At 37.5% G+C, this 23,052-nt stretch overlaps 1 protein-coding gene across 1 annotated transcript in view; it reads right to left on the reverse strand.

The window, feature by feature from the left end:
- LOC136832251 (tetratricopeptide repeat protein 28) overlaps window positions 1-23,052 on the reverse strand; it is a 344,711-nt gene that overhangs the window by 101,976 nt on the left and 219,683 nt on the right. The window contains 1 exon segment of the mRNA XM_067093114.1: window positions 16,342-16,489. Coding sequence (XP_066949215.1) covers window positions 16,342-16,489 — 148 coding nt within the window.

Consider the following 23,052-nt stretch of genomic DNA (forward strand, 5'->3'; position numbering starts at 1 on the left):
GCTGAAAAAAAAAAAAAAAAAAAAAAAAAAAAATAGCACAAACAAACGATGTAACAAAATACAATCGTGATGCTCTTCCTAAAATCTCCTCCCCAAACCTTCTCCCTCTTAAGCTTCTCTACCTCCTCCTTGAGAGGTCAATCCTCCTTCGCATATTTTCCCCCCCACTCTGCATCCCTCTCTCCCTCCTCACCCCTTCTCCTCCCATGCCCCCTCTACCCACGTGAGCCCCCTCCGGTGCCCAAGCGTTGACCCAACACTAATATTTAGCAGAGGAATGCTAAGGCGAAAAGAACGGGCGGCTCTACAGGAGATGTCAGGGCAAATTATCGGCTGAGGTCGCCGCCATTCGCCAGGAAAAAACATGGGGGTGTTCCGAGTCCTTTTCTCTCTCTCTCTCTCTCTCTCTCTCTCTCTCTCTCTCTCTCTCTCTCTCTCTCTCTCTCTCATTTTAACTGGCTGGTTGTTCTTCATCGTGATAACTGGATCTTTTTTAACATTATAAGTGACATTACTTTATCATTATTACTGATTCTTTGTATCATTATAATTATCATTATTTTTTTTTTCATCACAACTGAATTTTTTTTTTATTACAACTGACTCTTGTCTTGCTTTTTCCGGTAATCATAGTTTTTGTTATATCGAAAAGACAGTTGCAGTTTTGCTATTAGTTTTTATTCCCGAGCTGAATAAAAACTATTTGTGCTGTTGCTTTTATAAATACTAAAGATTTTGTTATCTTTATTTTTATTTGTCCCCAGTTCTCGTTCTTTCGAAATGAATACTATAAAAATCGCAAAGATTTTTGTTAAATCACCTCCGAGGTTAAAACAGACATTAAGAGTATCGCTGGGAGTATTCTCTCTCTCTCTCTCTCTCTCTCTCTCTCTCTCTCTCTCTCTCTCTCTCTCTCTCTCTCTCTCTCTCTACCTTTCCAGGTAATTAAACTCATGAGCTATTACTTCATCACTAAGAGATGTTTCTCGTTATCTTTTCTGTCTACTGGTGATCATTCCCGAAATTAAAACTATGAGCCATTAAGCTACCCTAAGAAATTATCGTTACGAGGATTTTCACTATAAGCGACTGTTACTGAACGCTGTCGCCAAGAGAGTTTCTGTCATTATAGCAGACATCGATTAGTTTGTTTCTCCATTCCATGAACTGAAAGAAAAACCCCAGAGAGTAAACGAATTTATAAAAAAAAAAAAAAAAAAACCTGATACCTTATGCTCCCAGCTATATACATATGTATATATATTCCAGTCCGCATACTAGAGGCAGACCGACTCTGCCTATCATGCGGAATTGCAGAACATGATTCCTCAGCCGCGTCGCCCCTAACTGAAAGTCTCGTAAGCTATTTTCCTTTTGTTAATCAGTTAATTTTAGCTGATAATTTTTACTATAGTAACTGACTTGTTTCTAAGTTATACCAAAGTTTGTCGTTACGAAATTCTTGGTATGAACCATCTGTAGCTAGGAGGGTTCGCTCTGAGTTTTTTTCATTACTTTGTGAAATTTTTAAGAGTTAGTTATAGCAAAGCTTGTCGTACCGAAATTAAAAGTAAAACCCACTTAAACAGTGCTTTTTTCAAGTGTACACTGCTCTATTCATTCTCAGAATTGGGATTAAAATCCATTAATTTTGAGTTTACAAAGATTTTTACCATTCATTTAATTGTGACTTTGCTCTGGTCATCTAGGAGCATCGCAAAAAAAGTCACGTTGGGCCTTTTTTTCTTTACATATAATTTCCGTCAACCAGACGCACGAGCCTTTTCAATGAAATATTAATTTATTCCAGAAATCTTCAAACGAGCCAACGTTGCCCAGCTTATTATTGTCCGCAAATTTTTATGTGTAGTAATTTCATGTTTTTATAAGGTGAAGAAGCACTGCTTTTTAAATCTATTAAATGTAAAACAGAATCTACGCTACGCTTCCATAAAAGTCAAAACGGCATAAATTTAATACTGACGAATTATTATTATTATTATTATTATTCTTATTATTATTATTATTATTATTATTGTTATCCTTGAAAAGGATGGCTGTATTATGCGAATTTACCTTTACACAGCCATCCTTTTCAGTAAGACCTGTTTAAGAGAAGGTCTATTTCCTTCATATATTATTATTATTATTATTATTATTATTATTATTATTATTGCTGAACAAACAACTGCTGAATAAAACACCCTCATGTACTTCCTTTTATTTACTCCGCATGATTTCGGGCCTTATAATGAACTAATGCCGCCTGCATCAGTCAGAGATAGTTTGTAGCAAGCATCTCAACCCACAACTGAATAAGAAGTGAGTCACTGAGGATCTGCGCTAGCTTTCGTTAAGCAAATGAAGGAAAATGTGCTTAGTGGGATAAAAATAAACATTGCGTAATTTTATTCTTAATGTATATCTATTATTAGCTATTAATCATAAAACGCCTATTCAAACAAAATATATGAATTGGCCCAGTTATATAAAAATGTCATTCGGGTATTTTTTTTTCTCGATTTATTTCTATTCTTACCAAATGTTCACGATTAACAACAGTGATAACTGATGTGAACCAAATGCAGTGTACTGAACGTTTCAGTTACCACAAAAAAAAAAAGTAAAAAAATGCGCCGAAGTTTCTTCGACGCAATCGAGTTTTCTGTACAGCCACTAAAGCGTATAATCAAGGTCACCGAAAATATATCTGTCTTTCGGTGGTCTCGATGTAATGCTGTATGAGTCGCGGCACATGAAACTTTAACCACTGCCCGGTGGTGGCCTGGTTTATATCGTTGCCAAAAGCACGATTATGGCTAACTTTAACCTTAAATAGAATAAAAAACTACTGAGGCTAAAGGGCTGTAATTTGGAATGTTTGATGATTGGAGGGTGGATGATCAACAAACCATTTTTCAGCCCTCTAGCCTCAGTAGTTTTTAAGATCTGAGGGCTGACAGACAAAGCCGGCATAATAGTTTTCTTTTACAGAAAACTCAAAAAAAAAACAAAAAAAATCACCATCAACGGTCCTTTCTTCACATTTCACTTATTCAAGAATTTCTCTTGAAGCTTTTAACACATTTTATAGTTTTTCACACTCGCATGTACATTCAAATTTGCTCACTTGCGTACTAGCACTCATAAAAACTAGGTAATTGCCTAACAGACACATGATTTCCAAAATCATACGGAAAGTATCTAAGATATATTCACATTTCTTCATGAAAATGTGCTGGTGAAACTCAAAGTTAGAAATGCAGCAATTTCATTTTCTAGGGACGATGCACTCAACAGTATAATAATAATAATAATAATAATAATAATAATAATAATAATAATAATAATAATAATAATAATAATAATAATAATAATAATAATAATAATAAGAAACTGACAACATCGTGATTAAATTGTTCTATATACAAATCCACAATTATCTTTTATAATTAACACAGTTTACTCAGATAATTGTGGATTTTTAAAAATAATAATAATAATAATAATAATAATAATAATAATAATAATAATAATAATAATAATAATAATAATAATACATCGGTCCTACTCAATTAAAAACTGCAAAATACTGAAAACCATTAGGAGACAAAGGGTACGAAACGATTTTAAAAAATAACAAAATAACAACTGTTTTGGAAGTCCTGAAACTAGTTCAGGAACCGTATAAAGCATTTAAGTAAAACCTGTGGCCCCCATCACCTCTAATACGTAAATGTGCTACTTCACCATAAGGGTAAAGTAACAGTTAAGTATCTATTACGGGGCCAAAAGTTAACCACCACCAACACCATCGCCCGCACCTCACCAAAAAAAAAAAAAAAAATAAAAAAAAAAAAAAAAAAAAAGCTAGTTTATTTTCTCAACCAAAAACACATCAAAGATATTCATAAGAATGGAAACGGACACGAAAACAAGGAAGCCTAATCACCTAGAGAGAGAGAGAGAGAGAGAGAGAGAGAGAGAGAGAGATTAACCGTAAAACATTATCCAAAGTTTACTGTCCCCCTTCCCCTACGCTGCGAGTAACTCGGCTCTACGACTTCTTTTATCTGGTCAGCACGATCAATCCTCATGTGTCTTTGTCACCTGCAACTAACCTCATCTCTCTCTCTCTCTCTCTCTCTCTCTCTCTCTCTCTCTCTCTCTCTCTCATCTATAGTTTCGGAGGCTCCGACATGAACCTGTCAAATTATTATTATTATTATTATTATTATTATTATTATTATTATTATTATTATTATTATTAATCAAATTGTGTAAACGTCCACGTAGTAAAACCCCAAAACGGCATTATCCTGCCTAGAACACCCCCCCCCAAAAAAAATATGATCAAAACTAAGGAAAGCATCGAGAACAACAGATAACATACACAACACAGACAACACCTAGCAATGTATTTTTCACCACTCCTATTCACCAGCTGAGGACAAGTGTCATTCACCCCTTGACAGAAGGTTTCCCGAACCGAATCCCATAAAGCAAACACCTCATCTAACTCGGTTACCCTTCGCCGTGCGCCCCGAATGGTAATCAGCTCGGAAATGGCTACAGGATGTAAAACCCAGGGCACTATAAACTGCCCTGGTTTAGGTCATTCGTACACACACACACACACACACACACACACACACACAAACACACGAACGTTGTCGCAATGGGCTTACTGTTCATATAAAGAGCGACACCACTAAGGAACCCCCCCCCCTCTCTCTCTCTCTCTCTCTCTCTCTCTCTCTCTCGAGCATTTCATGCCCCCAGAGGTCGAAGGACACACACTATCTCTCGACTCCTTCTGGCTCTTTTTCTTACTTCATTCCTCATTAGGGCTCGTTAACCACCAGATACAGGACCAGATAAAAGACAGAGGCATTTATATCATTTAACTATTTCAGGTCAGCCTCTTCCCCCTACACCAGGACCCTTCGGAGGAGGGTCCCATATACACACCACTCCACTACACATCGAAGGGGGAGGAAAGACCGCCATGCATGGCAATGGGGAGGGAATGTTATACATGGAAATGGGAGGAAAAGGGTTTTCTACATGACAGGGGGAGGAAAGCCCCTCTACATGAGAAGGAGAGGAAAGCCCTTCTACATGGCAATGGGAGGAAAGCCCCTTTACATGACAAGGGGAGGACAGCCCTTCTACATGGCAACGGGAGGAAAGCCCTTCTACATGACAAGGAGAGGAAAGCCCCTCTACATGACAAGGGGAGGAAAGCCCTCTACATGACAAGGGGAGGAAAGCCCCTCTACATGACAAGGGGAGGAAAGTCCCTCTACATGACATGGGGAGGAAAGTCCCTCTACATGACAAGGAGAGGAAAGCCCTTCTACATGACAAGGAGAAGAAAACCTTCCTACTTAGCAAGGAGAGGAAAGCCCTTCTACATGACAAGAAGAAAGGCTTTCTACATAGGGGAGAGGATAGCCCCTCTACATGACAAGGGCAGGAGAGGTTCTTCTACATGCCTGGTAGTCAGAATGGGAAGCACCTTCTATATGGTAAGGATAGGGGGAGAGCTTTCTACATGGGAGGGGGTAGGGAAGGTCCTTCTACATGGCAGGAGGGAGGAGGGAGGGAAAATATGGGGGGTTATCTCGAAGGTCACGATGATGTCAATCGCTTACATTCGGAGCAATAGATACGATTTAACCCCGAGTTTAAATAATGGCAAAAAGTCGTGCTACACATGCCCAGAATGATTTAATCGTATAAGGGGGAAAGGGAAATAATTAATGGTGTCATTAAACTCCTCTGGTTATAAACAACGCTCTTGCTCTGCAAGAGACCGATGAAATCTGACAACACTGGCGGAGCGGGCCTGTGTTTATAGATAAACAAGATAATTTCTTAACCACAATAAATTTTTGAGGAAGAATAAGTAAATAAATGAACATACGGTGCTTACCAGAAAATTGAAAAAAAAGTCGACGGTACATTCACTGAGCGATTAAGAACACCCTTACAAATATCTATCATTACCACAAGAAAAATTTAAGACTGAGTGATTATAATCAATACACATACACACACACACACACACACACATATATATATATATATATATATATATATATATATATATATATATATATATATATATATATATATATATATATATATATATATACATATATACAGCATGTATGTATGTATATATATTTATATAACATATAACATCTTAAGAGATATCATGCTTCTTAATTCACGGCAACAGTTTGTATTAAGCAAAACCACCCAAGTTTCATCTCTCTCTCTCTCTCTCTCTCTCTCTCTCTCTCTCTCTCTCTCTCTCTCTCTCTCTTGTATCTCCGTTTCCATCGGAATCCTTCCATGGAGATCCCATATCTCGGGCATGCGTGAGCTACCTCGGCCGCCTGATGGAAGTTTATTGTCTTTACGTAATCCTTGGATTGATCAGCCGTTATGTTTAGCACGTTTACGATTCCGAGGCATTTTGGGACACTGAATAAAGAGACTCTGGACATTTATGCATCCAAACTCATTCTTAAACGAGACGTTTCTTTTGTAAGTAAAAAGCCACTGGTCCAATGTCCATTAGTAAAAATACATAACTGAGTTACCTGTCAAGCATATTTTGCGTCAGTTTCGTTTTAATCTTAACTAACAACTAATGACAAGTTTTGGGAACTGATTCCTTGAAGAATTTCACTGAATTCCCAACATTCCCAATGGAACCAACTATTAAGCTCAAAAGTGGTAAATATTAGATGGTATGATTATTTCTACAGGAAAAATCCTTAGGTCATACCCTATTTATTATCAATGATAATTTTGTTATCGCATGCAAATTTACATCATAATATTCGCGCTGGACTGCGATTCCTCGGGGTGGGGCCTCCAGGATATTCCAATTCCTATTCGTCATGAATTAACGGATGGGTTCTCCAGAACGCTAAATTACCCACTTCGTGCAAAACTATATTATATTCTCCAGAATAATGCAGTTTCATTTACAGTGAACACCCACCTGCAATTTCCAAAGTACTGAGATTTCCTCTTGTCGTGACTGAATTTTTCAGAATACTATAATTACCTTTATCATGAATAAGTTGGTTTATACATTTCTCGTGAATAAAGTAAATGGATTCTTTACAACACTTGGATATCCTTCAACTTAAATTAGAGTTGGATTTTCCAGATACTGGAGTTTCCATCGCCCTAAATAATTTATCTGGATTCTCAACAACAATCCAGTTTCCATGACAGTGTTTTACAGAATGATGGCGCCGTAATATTATAAGTACAGAAATTCTTCATCTCGCATGATACCGAGAGCTCCGTCTCTCACAATTGTATGAATGTCCACGCTTCTGTACTTTACGGAACCTTCAGAATTCCTTAATTTCGTGTTTCACTATCAAAGAAAATTTCCAGAACTTTGTGTTTCACTGTTCTATTTAAGTAATACAACGCCGAATTTATGCCTCGCAAAATCTCCACAATTCCGTTTCTAGGGTCCACATGAGATCCACAATTCCGTTTCTAGGGTCCACATGAGATCCACAATGCCGTTTCTAAGGTCCACATGAGATCCACAATTCCGTTTCTAGGGTCCACATGAGATCCACAATGCCGTTTCTAGGGTCCAAATGAGATCCACAATTCCGTTTCTAGGTTCCACATGAGATCCACAATTCCGTTTCTACAGTCCACATGAGATCCACAATTCCGTTTCTAGGGTTCACATGAGATCCACAATTCCGTTTCTACAGTCCACACATGAGATCCATAATTCCGTTTCTAGGGTCCACATGAGATCCACAATTCCGTTTTCTAGGGTCCCATGAGATCCACAATTCCGTTTCTAGGGTCCACATGAGATCCACAATTCCGTTTCTAGGGTCCACATGAGATCCACAATTCCGTTTCTACAGTCCACATGAGATCCACAATTCCGTTTCTAGGGTCCACATGAGATCCACAATTCCGTTTCTACGGTCCACATGAGATCCACAATTCCGTTTCTAGGGTCCACATGAGATCCACAATTCCGTTTCTATGGTCCACATGAGATCCGCAATTCCGTTTCTAGGGTCCACATGAGATCCACAATTCCGTTTCTACGGTCCACATGAGATCCATAATTCCGTTTCTACAGTCCACATGAGATCCGCAATTCCGTTTCTACTGTCTACATGTGATCCGCAATTCTGTTTCTACGGTCCACATGAAATCCGCAAGTCCGTTTCTACGGTCCACATGAGATCCACAATTCCGTTTCTACGGTCCACATAAGTTCCACAATTCCGTTTCTAGGGTCCACATGAGATCCACAATTCCGTTCTATGGTCCACATGAGATCCACAATTCCGTTTCTACAGTCACATGAGATCCACAATTCCGTTTCTACGGTCCACATGAGATCCACAATTCCCGTTTCTAAGGTCAAGATCCACAATTCCGTTTCTACGGTCCACATGAACCCACAATTCCGTTTCTAGGGTCCACATGAGATCCACAATTCCCGTTCTGGTCTACATGAATCCACAATTCTGTTTCTAGGGTCCACATGAGATCCACAATTCCGTTTCTACAGTCCACACATGAGGTCCACAATTCCGTTTCTAGGGTACACATGAGATCCACAATTCCGTTTCAGGGTCCACATGAGATCCACAATTCCGTTTCTACGGTCTACATGTGATCCACAATTCCGTTTCTACGATCCACATGAGATCCACAATTCCGTTTCTATGGTCCACATGAGATCCACAATTCCGTTTCTAGGGACCACATGAGATCCGCAATTCCGTTTCTACGGTCCACATGAGATCCGCAATTCCGTTTCTACGGTCCACATGAGATCCACAATTCCGTTTCTATAGTCCACATGAGATCCACAATTCCGTTTCTAGGGACCACATGAGATCTGCAATTCCGTTTCTACGGTCCACATGAGATCCGCAATTCCGTTTCTACGGTCCACATGAGATCCACAATTCCGTGTATCACGGATCTGTAAAAGTTCCATAATTCCGTATGTCACTGTCATGGAAACCTTTCTTAACTCCGGGTTTCATTAACCTCTAAAGTTCTACAAGAAAGTTTCAATGTAACGAGTAAGTTCCACATCTATCTGTTTCATTATCCAAACAAGTTTCAAAATTATGCTCATTAAAGTTTCATAACTCTGTGCCTAATTATCATGTAGAACTTCATTATTACACGTTTCTTTCTCCAAATTAAGAAGCCTAAATTCTTCTCTCATTACCTAGTAGTTCCGTAATAATGTATAGAAGTTCCATAATTCTCCGTAACTTACCATCACCTAGAAATCCCATAATTCCTGGTTATATTATCTACCAAAAGTCTCTATTCTGTGCTTTACTGCCATGAAAAACTTTTACAATTAAGCGCTTCAATTTCATGTAAAAGCTTTATAACAGTGTATTCTATTCTCCACAGAAAAAACCACAACACAGGACTTGACTGTCCTTTACAATTTGTAAAATTCCACGTCCTATAGAACGTAGACTCTACAGAACCCTCCACTTATATTCGCCACACGTCCCCGGTAATCGCCAGGACAGATAAACTCTCCAATCTGCATTTCAGTCCCATAAAAAAGTGATTATTCAGATACCAGAAGCCTTATTCCGGTCCGACAGAACGTGTCTTCAGACCATGACGAAAGAGGCCAGTACAAAACATTTAATACAAAATGCTATATAGATAAACCCATACGTGTGTGGATTAATAAAAACACAAAACGCAATCAATTTCTCTGTACATCGTATAATCAAGGGCACCGAAAATAGATCTATCTTTCGGTGGTCTTGGTATAAAGCTGTATGAGCCGCAGCCCATGAAACTTTAACCACTGCCCGGTGGTGGACTGTCTTATATCGTTGCCAGAAGCACGATTATGGCTAACCTTAACCTTAAATAGAATAAAAACTGCTGAGGCTAGAGGGCTGCAATTTGGTATGTTTGATGATTGGAGGGTGGATGATCAACATACCAATTTGCAGCCCCCTAGCATCAGCAGTTTTTAAGATCTGAGGGCAGACAGAAAAAGTGCGGGCAGAAAAAAAGAAAAGTGCGGACGGACAGACAAAGCCGGCACAATAGTTTTCTTTTCAGAACACTAAAAAACGTAAAAAACGAGAGGACTTGGATTAGACTTGGTTGAAGGTTTACGTTGGACTTGCGGGTCAAAGAGAAACGGAGAAATTCCTATAGAATTGTAATCTGCGACAAATGCAGATAATTAAGACTGGCATTTTCACAACTTGCTTTAGACTTGGCTAAACCATTGGTCAGAATTGTGTGGGAACTTTATTCTACACAAATATAGACACATTAGACAAGACTGAAAAAATAAAAACACAAATATAGATACATTAGACAAGATGAAATATTAAAAACACAAATATAGATACATTAGACAAGACTGAAATAATAAAAACACAAATATAGATACATTAGACAAGATGAAATAATCAAACCACATTTTAAAGAAAGGGAAACAAAGGTGACGAGCAAGAAACATAACTATTTTTCTCCCATCGAGAGTCACCGCCATCAATAAGTTATTTCAACTTCTAAGCCGCCTCACATACAGAATAGACAACTCACAGGCCACATCGCAAAAACTACAGTCACATTACAAAAACTAAAGCAAGCTTAAGGAATTAACTAAACACTAGTTAACTAATAATCCTTCTACACAAAGTGCAGTCAACTCGTAGGCCCTAATAAATATACACTGTAGTTAACTAACAGGCCCCATTGCACTCTACAATCACCTCACATACTCCTGCACAAATGTCAGTCAACTCAGGCTCCATTATTTAGACTCACAGGGCATACTACTTAAGACTGCAGTCAACCGATCAATTTACAGGGCTATTATTTCATGCGATGCAGTCAACTTACAAGCACCACAACATAGACCGCAATGAACTTATCTACTTGTAGGGCCCATTTCATGCAATGCAGTCAACTTTCAAACACATCAACCAAACCTGCAGTCAACTAACTGACCATAATACAAGCAATGCCCTTAGTATAAATATATACTTTAAAATAAACACAAACGCCACCAACCAACTTCATGAAACTGACGACAGATGCTTGCATAAACAAACATGAGTTAAGGAAGGGTACCACGGGCAAGAACTGTCACGCAGTCGGTTCTTATGATACCCCCACATGGTATTACTACTAATACGCATATTAGGGAATAAAATACTTTCGCCCAAATACGAAGATGTTACACAGTTCTAATTTATACAGGGTCAATTTATGTAGTTTTGATAGAGTAACGTGTTCTTTAATCAAGCGCACGCATTCATAAAATAAATAAAAATATAAGTAAATAAATTCTGCGTCATTTCTCAAAACAAAAAATTGAGAAAAATAATTATACGTGTAATTAAATAAATTAATATATACATAGAAAATAAAATAAAGTAATTAATTGATTAATTAACAGCTGGCAACACAACTTTCTTCTTCAGAAATAATTATCTTTATCAAATCAAAGTAATTTGCAAAACAAAAAAAAACAGGCGACGGGACATTTACGTCAGTATACGCTGAAATGAAAATTACAAGAACAAAACAAAACAAAACAAAACAAAATTAGCAAGGGACGTAATCTCAAACTGCCTTTACATTTATATAAAACTTATATATTTCTGGCATCGTCGTCTTTCTCACTGAACCCTGACAAATCTTCTGTAACGGAAGATTATCTCAAGGAGCACATTTACAGTCTAGGAGACATGTGAACAGTAACGCTCTAGTAAATCCTAACAGTTTCTCAGGGGGAAAGGAGTTCCAGTGATTGTCTGCGAGACCATGGGCATGGGGCTAGCAACCTCTCCCTCACAATCACCGCTTAAAACGAAACGTTACACCTCTCTCTGCCATCCTATAAGGTGGTAAGCGTTGGTTACATCCTTACTTCTAAATATATACATATATATATATATATATATATATATATATATATATATATACATATATATATATATATATATATATATATACTATGCATATATATATATATAAAACTATATATGCACACCTTAAGATGTGGGGTCAGCAAGGACGGTTCACTAGGGCCTGAAAAGTCGACTGAGTCTGTAAATAAAGACCACGTGAATACAGCGTTCGTTACTTGGCAATAGCAAAATTCCTCTTACACACGTGACACCATCTAATAACAACAATATTTGGAAACGTGCTTGCACTACTTGGAGCACGCACGCACGCATGCACAGACACACACACACACACACACACACACACACTCGCAAAGAACTTAACCCTCCCAAAAACAAAAATCCTTCGAAATCCCAAAACAAACTCACACCCTAATGAAAAAAAAAATAAGTCCAACCGGAGAATGAGTTAATTTCCGTAGGGAATATATTACTGTTCAGTGGTTCTGGGGATGGAGAGTGAGGGGGAGGGGGAGGGTGAGGTTGTTGGTGGAGAGATGAGGCTAGTGTGTATATATAAGCACTTGGCTAGAGATTTATGCCAGGGACTGTCTAATACGACAGCATACTCTCTTTGAGGGTACAGTTAGATGCCCAAGACTGATCTCGAGCTCCGCCGACATGGATCCAAACAACCACTACTTGCCATAAAGAAAAACGCTATACACACAGAAAAGCATCCAGAAAGATTAAGTCTACTGTTCTGGCCCACTCGAGGGTAGCCGGGGGGCGGAAGGGCGGGGGGACAGAGAGAGTTACGATATAAAATGAAGGTTAAAAGAGACAAAACATTCTAGACAGGAGTTAAAAGGGAATGAAAGATAAAAGAGGGAGGCGTACGTTAGCGATGAGGAAGAATACGAAAGAAGACTTCAAGATAAACTGAATTAAATGTGGCTAAAGTCAAGTGGTAAATTTATTAAGTTTTGAGAGAGAGAGAGAGAGAGAGAGAGAGAGAGAGAGAGAGAGAGAGAGAGAGAGAGAGAGAGAGAGAGAGACCGCGCTTATTAAGTATTCCAAGGTGACTCATTCAATTAAGGCAGGTTTCATCTGTTTAAAGTTTATGCAAGCAATTAAAATACAAACGTTAACTCAAAAAATAAAAGAAAAAACATTAAAAACTCTTCTGGTAAAGTTGAAGAACAGTAACAAAAATGATAAAATCAACAGGTAAATCCATATGATCGGTAAAGCTCATTTAATAAACGATTAAACATGACTCTTGCCTCCCTATTCATAACATTTATTATTATTATTATTATTATTATTATTATTATTATTGTGTGTGTATTATTATTGTGTTAATGGTACCAGCTCAAATTCTCAACCTGAGCTTGCAGTAGATTTCAGGGAAAATACTACTTTAATCCTTTTTTTTAAACCGAGTACATTTTGTGTTAATTTCTAAAATGTACTACTATGCAATGTAGGTCTTACCTATCCACTGTTTCTTTACATAAAGCACTTTATTTTAAGGGTGTTTTTGTTAGATCAGGCTAGCCTTAGGCCAACATGGGTTATTGCTCTGAGGAGTTACCTCGAGTAGTTGCAGAGGCTGGTCTAACTCTACTACGGGGTAGAGGCCTGTCCGATTGGCCTTAGAATGATCTTATATCAAGCTTGAAATATCGTTTGATGCTCGAAAACAGCTACATTAAAAACACCTTTACAGACCAATATTTCTCTCTCTCACAGAGAGAGAAAGACTACCATATGATCACAAGTTCATCTGACAGTTACCCAATAGTTCTGTGTGTGTGTGTGTGTGTGTGTGTGTGTGTGTGTGTGTGTGTGTGTGAGTGAGTGAGAGTGAGAGAGAGAGAGAGAGAGAGAGAGAGAAGGACTATTATGTGATCACAAATTCATCTGACCGTTACTCTAACTCTTTTGTTTGTACAAGCAGAAAATTCTATTTGATGTCATAAATTTCCCTTGGAGAGAGAGAGAGAGAGAGAGAGAGAGTGAGAGAGAGGACTACTATATGATCACAAATTCATCGGCCGTTACTCTAACTCTTTTGTTTGGACAAGCAGAAAATTCTGTTTGATGTCATAAATTTCCCTTGGCATTCTCTCTCTCTCTCTCTCTCTCTCTCTCTCTCTTCTTTCTCTCTATCTCTCCTTCTTCATCCGGAATCGCATCTCTTTATCAAGAGAATGATACATCATAATATGCTTATCCTGGTTTATACGCACATAAACCAAACCTGAATATGAAGCCTAAGAAGTAAAATTCAAGAAGGAAGGGTAGTGGTTCTGTGCATGTGCGCGCGTTTATATATTCCTTGCGCGCGCGTACGCGTTCGTGTATGAGAGAAAAAGAGAGAGAGAGAGAGGATAGCTCACTTTAAAAAGGAAAGCGATAGGAAGGAAGGACGGGTGCCTAAAAATAAACTGACAACGTAATTTTCAATTCACAAAACAAGGTTTTTTTATGCTTCTGATGCTGAATCTTAAGTGCCCAATTCAGCTACAAAAAAATCATATTTTTTTTCGATGCTCGTTGTTAGTAGGTAAGATCTGGAAGACCCAGACCTACTTGAATGAGAATTATAAGAAGGGAGGATATGTATGTATGTATGTGTATATATATACATATATATATACATGCATACATATATGTATGTATGTATGTATGTATGTATGTATATATACTGTATTTATATATATATATATATATATATATATATATATATATATATATATATATATATATATATATATATATATATATATATATATAATGTCACTGATTAATTATATTTTGAAGTAAGTCAACCCACAGTTTTTACTAAAGGAAAACATTGGCATAACAAAACAGTCCCCACTCTGACCTTCTGTCATAAATATCTATTGTAAGATGTTCAGCTTTAACTCAAAACTGTAACCATTCCAATTACAGGTTCTCTACAGTTGGAATTTCGTGAAAGACTAAAAAAAAAAAAAATTTTTAAATCAACCAATGGGTAGGTTAATTAAAATTTGAAACTCAAATAGACTGACCCTGCAAACGAGATTAACACCTTACATTAGTTGAGTAAGATCTGTATTGCTGTACGGACATGAAACTTGGTATGGTAATGAAACTGTAAAAGATTTTGTCGATGTGAGAATAATAAAACTTTAAGATGGAGCCAAATGACAAGACAAGGTGAGAAGTGTTACGATAGGGAGGGGAGGATACAATATGGAGAGAAGGAGAGATGGAGATGGCCTGGGCAAGTCCTTCACTTCACCCAGGGTAGAACTTTACCCTAGACTCCCGAGGGCACCAAAAGATTTGGAAGACCCAGACCTACTTGAATGAGAATTATATGAAGGGAGGATATGCATGTATATATATATATATATATATATATATATATATATATATATATATATATATATATATATATATATACAGTATATATAAATAATGTCACTGATTAATTATATTTTGCGTGACAATACTAGAGAGCTAATCACCTATACTTTAAAATAACGGCATTCTCTCCCATCTTCTGCTTTCCCAGCGCACTATATCCTATTTTTCCCTATACGCGGTTCCATCGCTCCCTGCGGGATAAAGTCCTAGTTTTCCTTCCCCATTTGTGATTATCACACCCCTGCGCCAGACACGGGCACTAATTTATCAGTTACGTTTGCCATGCATTAATAATACTAAAATACTCTGAGTACCACTAAGTCTTCAACTAAAATAACCTTTTCCTTTAATATAAAATGCATTAATTTTCAATCAAAACGCAACTATTTAAAGCGGTGGTAACTACTATAGTATTATTATTTTCACTACAGTACTCAAACACTTCTACATAAGCGTCAATAGTGAAAGAGTCTACATAAGTTTCAACACAGTCTGACCCCTGGCTGGACGACGGCAAGTTTAAGTGCACAGTCCATTACCAAAAAATAATCGTATATACATAAAAATCGAATTATTATTATTATTATTATTATTATTATTATTATTATTATTATTATTATTATTATTATTATTATTCAGAAGATAAACCCTGTTCATATGGAACAAGCACACCACAGGGGCCACTGACTTGAAATTCAAGCTTCCAAAGAATATGCTGTTCATTAGGAAGTAAGATAAAGCAAATGGAAATACTGAAAGAAGAGATCTCACTTATTAAAAAGAAAAAAATAAATTAATAAACTAATAAACAGAAGAAAAAATATATAATAAAATTCAAGGAGAACAGCATTAAGGTAGTCACGCATTGCAACTTCGCTTGAACTTTCAAAGTTCCATTTGCGTGGGACAGAAAATCTCATCCCTCCGCCAATCGGGGACTCTGAGCCAACCGTTCAACCAATCATCGACTTACCTCTCAGAGGACTTTTCATGGCGGCCTCGACGAGTCCGGCCAAGAGCTGCAAAGACTTCGGGTCCTGTGCCAGGCCGCTGCTGAAGGCGGCCAGGGCGTCTGCATGGCGACCCAGGCACTGTAGCGCCACCCCTTGCCTGTAGTACGCCTGCGAATAATAATTGATTAATAATAAACATCGTAGATCATAGTAGTAAATTGGTGTATTTTATTAATAAAATATTAGCAAATGCTAAACTCTTGACGACTACTGCTACTACTACTACGACGACTAATAATAATAATAATAATAATAATAATAATAATATAATAATGATGATAATAATAATAAAATTAATAGTAACATTGGTAATTATAAAATGCGGTACTACTAATATTAACAATATCAAATCGGTTTATTTAAAACCCTTTAACAATAAACTGCAATTGCCTTAACTAAAAGTATAATATTAATAATTAGCATAATAAAACATTATTAAAAAACACACGCACACAACCACAAAAAAAAAGAGAAATCCAAACAAACTTGAATTTCCAAAAAATCATTCCTACTGAAAAACGTACGAGCAGCGAACAGTGAGGAGACTTGCGCGCCATCTTGCGAGTGCGCCACACACTACGGAGTGTCAGCCATGTCACCAGGGGCTTCCTGCGGGCCCGCGTGCTGGAAGCCGTGGCCGTGGACACGGTTCCTCCCTTGCTGGCACCGCTACTCCGCAGGAGCACCATCTTTGGCTCTCTATTTTTGGGGTAATGACTTGGGAAGTTTCGAGTCACTTCATCGTATAATATTTCTTCCGTGTTAACTGGAGTCAGGGGCTACTCACGACACAGAAGGATAATACTCTGATATTGTTCATCTCTCTTCACATTCTGTATTTATTTTCCGGTAATTTTATCTATTTTCAAGCCTTGCGATAATGAGGTTCACTATACACCAAAGAACGGAAGGTATGGTTTTATCCTGAAGTTTATAAACCCAGCGAAATTTCCAAATAAAACTTTAAATCATGGTAAACTGTACTTGAAAAATTCATGTAATTTCTGAATCTCCAAAACTGCTGATCTCAAAAAGATCATTTTTCCTCCCTGGTATTTGAAGAAGATTATTTTCTTATCAAATTAGTGGTTATGACCTTCTCCGTTAACCAGAGGATTAATTCATCTTAAAACCTAGTGATTTATACAAGGAAGAGGTAAAAAATAATGATGCTAGTCGTTAAATTGATATTGTTATACCAAAATTATTCTATGTATATATTTACTGTAAGAACCCATACACACACACACAAACATTCTCTCTCTCTCTCTCTCTCTCTCTCTCTCTCTCTCTCTCTCTCTCTCTCTCTCTCTCTCTCTCTCGGTAATATTTGAGATTTTCAGTAGCCAAATAATTATCATTCTAATTATTCAACCAATCAAGCTAGAACTAAACATGAAACACCATGAAAGTGTGAATTATAATATTATAATATATAGATATATAGATATATATATATATATATATATATATATATATATATATATATATATATATATATATAAGATGGGAACATAACCCATCTCTTGTGGCCGACACAGTTGAGAGTGTGTCACTGTAGTCCTGATTCCTCGTCCGTCCTTTGGTTCGACCCCACGGGACGGTGGACTTATTATCAACAAAATTCCCCTTCAGTAACATCCTTCCGAGGTAAAATTGGATATTAAAAAGGACGTTTGTAGCTTTCTGATTGAATATATATATATATATATATATATATATATATATATATATATATATATATATATATATATATATATATATATATATATATATATATATACTACCTATATATATATATATATATATAAGATTAACAAAGAGAGCAGGATAAGTCCATAAAATGAGGATCAAGTAACAGGGAGAGAGAGAGAGAGAGAGAGAGAGAGAGAGAGAGAGAGAGACCACGATACCTGATTAATGAACGTGCAGATGAGTATGTCCCAATAGAGCCAAATGCCAAACAGCAATATTGCCCCAACACACACACACACACACACACACACACACACACACACACACACACACACGCACACAGCCCCTTCGAGATCCAGCCAACCAGCGTGAGGTCTGGTCTGATTAATGAGATCGAACTCCACGGCTGACAAGAGGGGACTGTTCTCCCAGATAAGACTCTATCCAGTCCTATCGAAGAATTATATAGAATTGTATGGGGTCTCTCCAGGTGTGTGTGTGTGTGTGTCATGTGTGCTATCTAATAATAATATTCAATGTGTGTGTGTGTGTGTGTGTGTGTGTGTGCTTTTGAGGACAAGGCAGTGCCAGTGGCAATACTCGGTCATAAGACCATAAATAAACGTGAAGATAAAAATGGATGCACTGATTGCAATAAGGTGATTTTTTTTTTAAGGGGATAGCCGGTTCGAAAACTATATTTATATAAGAAGAATAAGATGATTGCCAGAGTTTTACATAAGCCCTTTTTCTGTCTAGTTTTTTTTTATCTACTGTCACATTTCTGCATTGATGCTAAACTGTTTTTACGAAAAAATAATTATAACATTTAAATTTCATAGAAATTAATACAAAATCAAACAAATTAATAATATTATAATTAGGCGACTGATCATCCTGCAGATTTTTCAGTATCGAATTTGTTTATTATCTCATATTCACGTAGTGCTATCAAAGACGATATTAACCATATGCACACTGCATGATACCTACGCATGCGCAATGAAAATACTGCCAAAAAAAAAAAAGGAAAATTGAACGGAAGGTTACCGATCGCCGCCTTGAGAACCAAATACACGAACGAGACGTGATGCACTCCGGTATGGCATCGAATCCATCAAAGCTCCGTGTCTCGGACCACAGATTGCATCGCGGGTGGGAGTAAAAGGATGTTTGTGTTTTGAGTGTTTGCTTCCGTATTTTGTTTGCTCCTGTTTGTTTTGTTGTACACCTGTGTGGGCAGGTGTAGCTCATTTGATCGATGGTTGTGTTGGTCCGGAACTTATCTTTGTCATGCTTTTTATTGTCTTTTATGAAGGGGTTAGTTTTTTCTTGCGATGGTTAATTCGCTTTTTATTCTTTTTTTTTTTTAAGTAGTTGCCTTTTTCTTTCACAGTTAATGAGCTTAGTTGCTACTGGTCTTTCTATGTTTGTACCAATTTCGAGCGATTTGCAATTTACCAATTTTTTTTCTCACTGTGTTTATGCCAACATTTATTATTTTAATACTGTGCTTGTTATTGTATGTACATCTATCAAATTACTTTTTCCAGCATTTCTTTAGCATTCTACTTTTTTGCCACAATAATCCCATTACGTCTGAGCAACAAGAATTAAGACGGACAGTGTTTGACGGAACAAGAAAAAGAAAACAACTGAGCAACAAGAATTAAGACGGACAGTGTCTGACGGAACAAGAAAACACGAAAACAACGAGAGTATTCCGAAGTTTGGCAGACGAGGGAGGAACCAATCAACTGACCGAGCTACATTCTACTAAATCTTGGTTTTACCTGTCGGAACAAAATTTGTATTTCCCTCAATAGGAGGGTTTCTTTTATGATACAATCGTAATTCATTAATATTGCATACTGCGCTGCTATCCGTGTATTGTAACTTTCCTTGAAGTGTTGAAGGTTCAAATTCTAATAGCCTTAGTACGTTATAATGGTCAGTTCAAGATATATATAATATATATATATATATATATATATATATATATATATATATATATATATATATATATATATATATATATATATATATATATAATATTAATATTATTAATGTGTGTGTGTATATATATACAGTATATTAGTCTCCATCCTATTTCTATTCCCCCCCAAACTGCTAGCTGGGCACCCCCTTTTTTTTCCGTGCACATGATTGTCCGAGGAACAACCGTGGCTGGAGTCGACCTGTCACCACTCTCGGGGAGTTGATTAATACCTCATAAGTGCCCAGTTGACATATCTCCACTTGGGCTTCACACTACATTAGTAGTCCGTCGTTATATTACAAACGCGAAGGAATCTTCGACGAAGACCCGCCCTTCTGGGCTGCTATCTTTTTTGCAGCGCCCCTGCTCGTCAAGTTCTTCATCTCCTTCTTCTTCTTCTTCTTCTTCTTTTTTTATTGGGTGATCATAAAAGAAAACCAAGATTGCCACTGACGATGATGAGAAACTCTCTTGGTCGTCGGGAGCTGCTGCTTCTACCGACAGCGTTGATCAAGATGTCAACAATTCTGTTCTGTGTTCCAGCGCTGATGCATTCCAGGTGACAATCTGGATTGCCAGCTCTGCTAAAGAAAAGCTTGCATAACAAAAACTGTGTATTCGCAAGCTATTTAAAGTTGCGCATCTTTACAAACTCTGAGGAAATAGATACTACTTACGACCAAATAGATCAAAGGGCCAGCAACAGTATGTGTGCTCTATCAATGATGCTTTTCCAGTTACATGCGGGATAATCAAACGTGTTGAAATAACAGCTTTCACGATCCCTCAGCTTCATCATTTTCACTATAAGTATTCAATGGAACAAGTTGAAAGGTCATGAACATGTTACATATTACAATACGTTAACATGGATGAGTATCATAGAGCTTCAATTAATTGCCAAATAGTGCCCATACCATCAAAACACTAACAAGTTTACTCCTACTTTGTAACTCTGGGGCATCAATGCCAAGTCCTTCGTATCAACTCTTTGCTAAAGAATCTACCTGACAAACCCAGCTCGAACTTTCTTTAGCTTTTATGCCAAAAGTTACCGAATGCCCGATTTGTTTTTTCCAAGGTGGCAACCAGTTCGCCTCTTGGATATTTCGATTTACTAAAACCTTAGGATTCCTGTACTTATCAGTCATAAATACTGAACAATCTCTCAGTATTGAATCAAATAGCACATTTTTTCAAAGTCACTTATAGCACCTTCGAGCCCGACCAAATCCCAAACCACACAGATTTTTCAAAGTTCGACACTAAAAGCAACTTCCGAATCATACTGACAATATGATTCAGCCTCTTATCTTGACCTGTCTGTAATATAGGAGAGTGATCGCGCGCACGCGCGAGCGGAAGTAAAATCTTCTCCGAATGCGCCAACGAAAGTAAAGAGTTTTTACATAATCGTTTGCTTTTGTCAAGTTATTGAGTGTGCCTCTACTATATCTACTGCCTAAACTCTCATACAGCTCTATACTTTAATAAAAGCCATTATTATTCTCTGTACTATGTACGTGGTTGACATCCATACAAAACAAAAGTATGAGAATTAGGACACAACTTTACGATCTGCAAAAATGGCGATGCTAAATATCCACTTATGTTCGCTTTTTATAGTCCTGCCTCGTTTATCTTTTTATGCCCTTAATTTGCATAGAATGGGTTTGACAAAATGCAGCGCTTTTAAGTAAATCGGCAAAAATATTATGCCTGACCTTGACAGAAAAGAACAAGAGGAAGTCATCCATCACGAAGAAATATGCACCTCGCATAACAAGTCTATTGCAAATGACTCCTCTCTCTCTCTCTGTCTGTCTGTCAGTCTGTCTCCGCCGACGAAAAATAAGGATGGAAACCCTTTTTGTTTTCCCCCAGAGAATAGGACCAATCGCCGTTGCATAAATCTCCCCTTTTATCGGGACCCGTCAAGGCGTAAGGGACCATTCGACCCCTACCTGTCACACCTTGATAACAGGACGAAGAAGACGCTCTGACTGACATGGATCCTGGCAGCTGAGCGTTCAGCGGACAACCTGACAGCTCGCCTTTAGTGAGACAACAACGATCGAGGGGCTCTCTCTCTCTCTCTCTCTCTCTCTCTCTCTCTCTCTCTCTCTCTCTCTCTCTCTCTCTCTCTCCGCCGACAAAACGCTCTGGTTTGGACCTTCACGCCCCATTAATTCCGATCCTTAATGTTCGAAGCTGCTTCAGTGGAGGTTATCCGAATAAGGCTAATATTCTGCGCGTAAGCCAAGAGTTTCTGCCTTGGCCTTTTAAAGACACCGCGCCCCCCGCCCCCGCCCCCGCCCCACCCGCCCCAACACCTCTTCTTTTATACCTCGAGGGGCTTCTCCGTTCATCGACATTCCTCGTGCGAAGAAAGGGCCTTGTGTCTTTCGGATAAGATTGGTTTTGCTCTTCATTAACGAAGGCCCTCACTGCCCGCGTTGCGTTTTCGACAGATTTCGTCTCCAGACCGCTAATATGGTTTATACAGATAGTACTTCTGCTTATTTTATAAATATGGGTTGGAATTACACTATGTAGTAAGTAGTTACCTAGCGACTTGCATCCTTAGTTAATATGTATATGTGTATACTTTCAGTGCACACATACACATACATATATGTATATACATATATATGTATATGTATACATCATAGTTAATATGCATAATATGCACACATACAGATATATCTATATATATATATATATATATATATATATATATATATATATATATATATATATATATATATATATATATATATATATATATATATATATATATATATAATATATATAATGTATACTAAGTGCATGACAGTAAAAGCATTTGTCTTTTTCCAGCTGCAACTGTGTGACCGGTCCTTTGGCCGCGTTACGGGTAGTATTTAAGATAATTCTACCCGACCGTAAACTAAGATATATTCCACGCGAAGAAAGCGAAAGAGAGAGAAAGAGAGAG

The sequence above is a fragment of the Macrobrachium rosenbergii genome, chromosome 49 (genome assembly GCF_040412425.1).
Source record: "Macrobrachium rosenbergii isolate ZJJX-2024 chromosome 49, ASM4041242v1, whole genome shotgun sequence".
In the NCBI taxonomy this organism is placed as follows: domain Eukaryota; kingdom Metazoa; phylum Arthropoda; class Malacostraca; order Decapoda; family Palaemonidae; genus Macrobrachium; species Macrobrachium rosenbergii.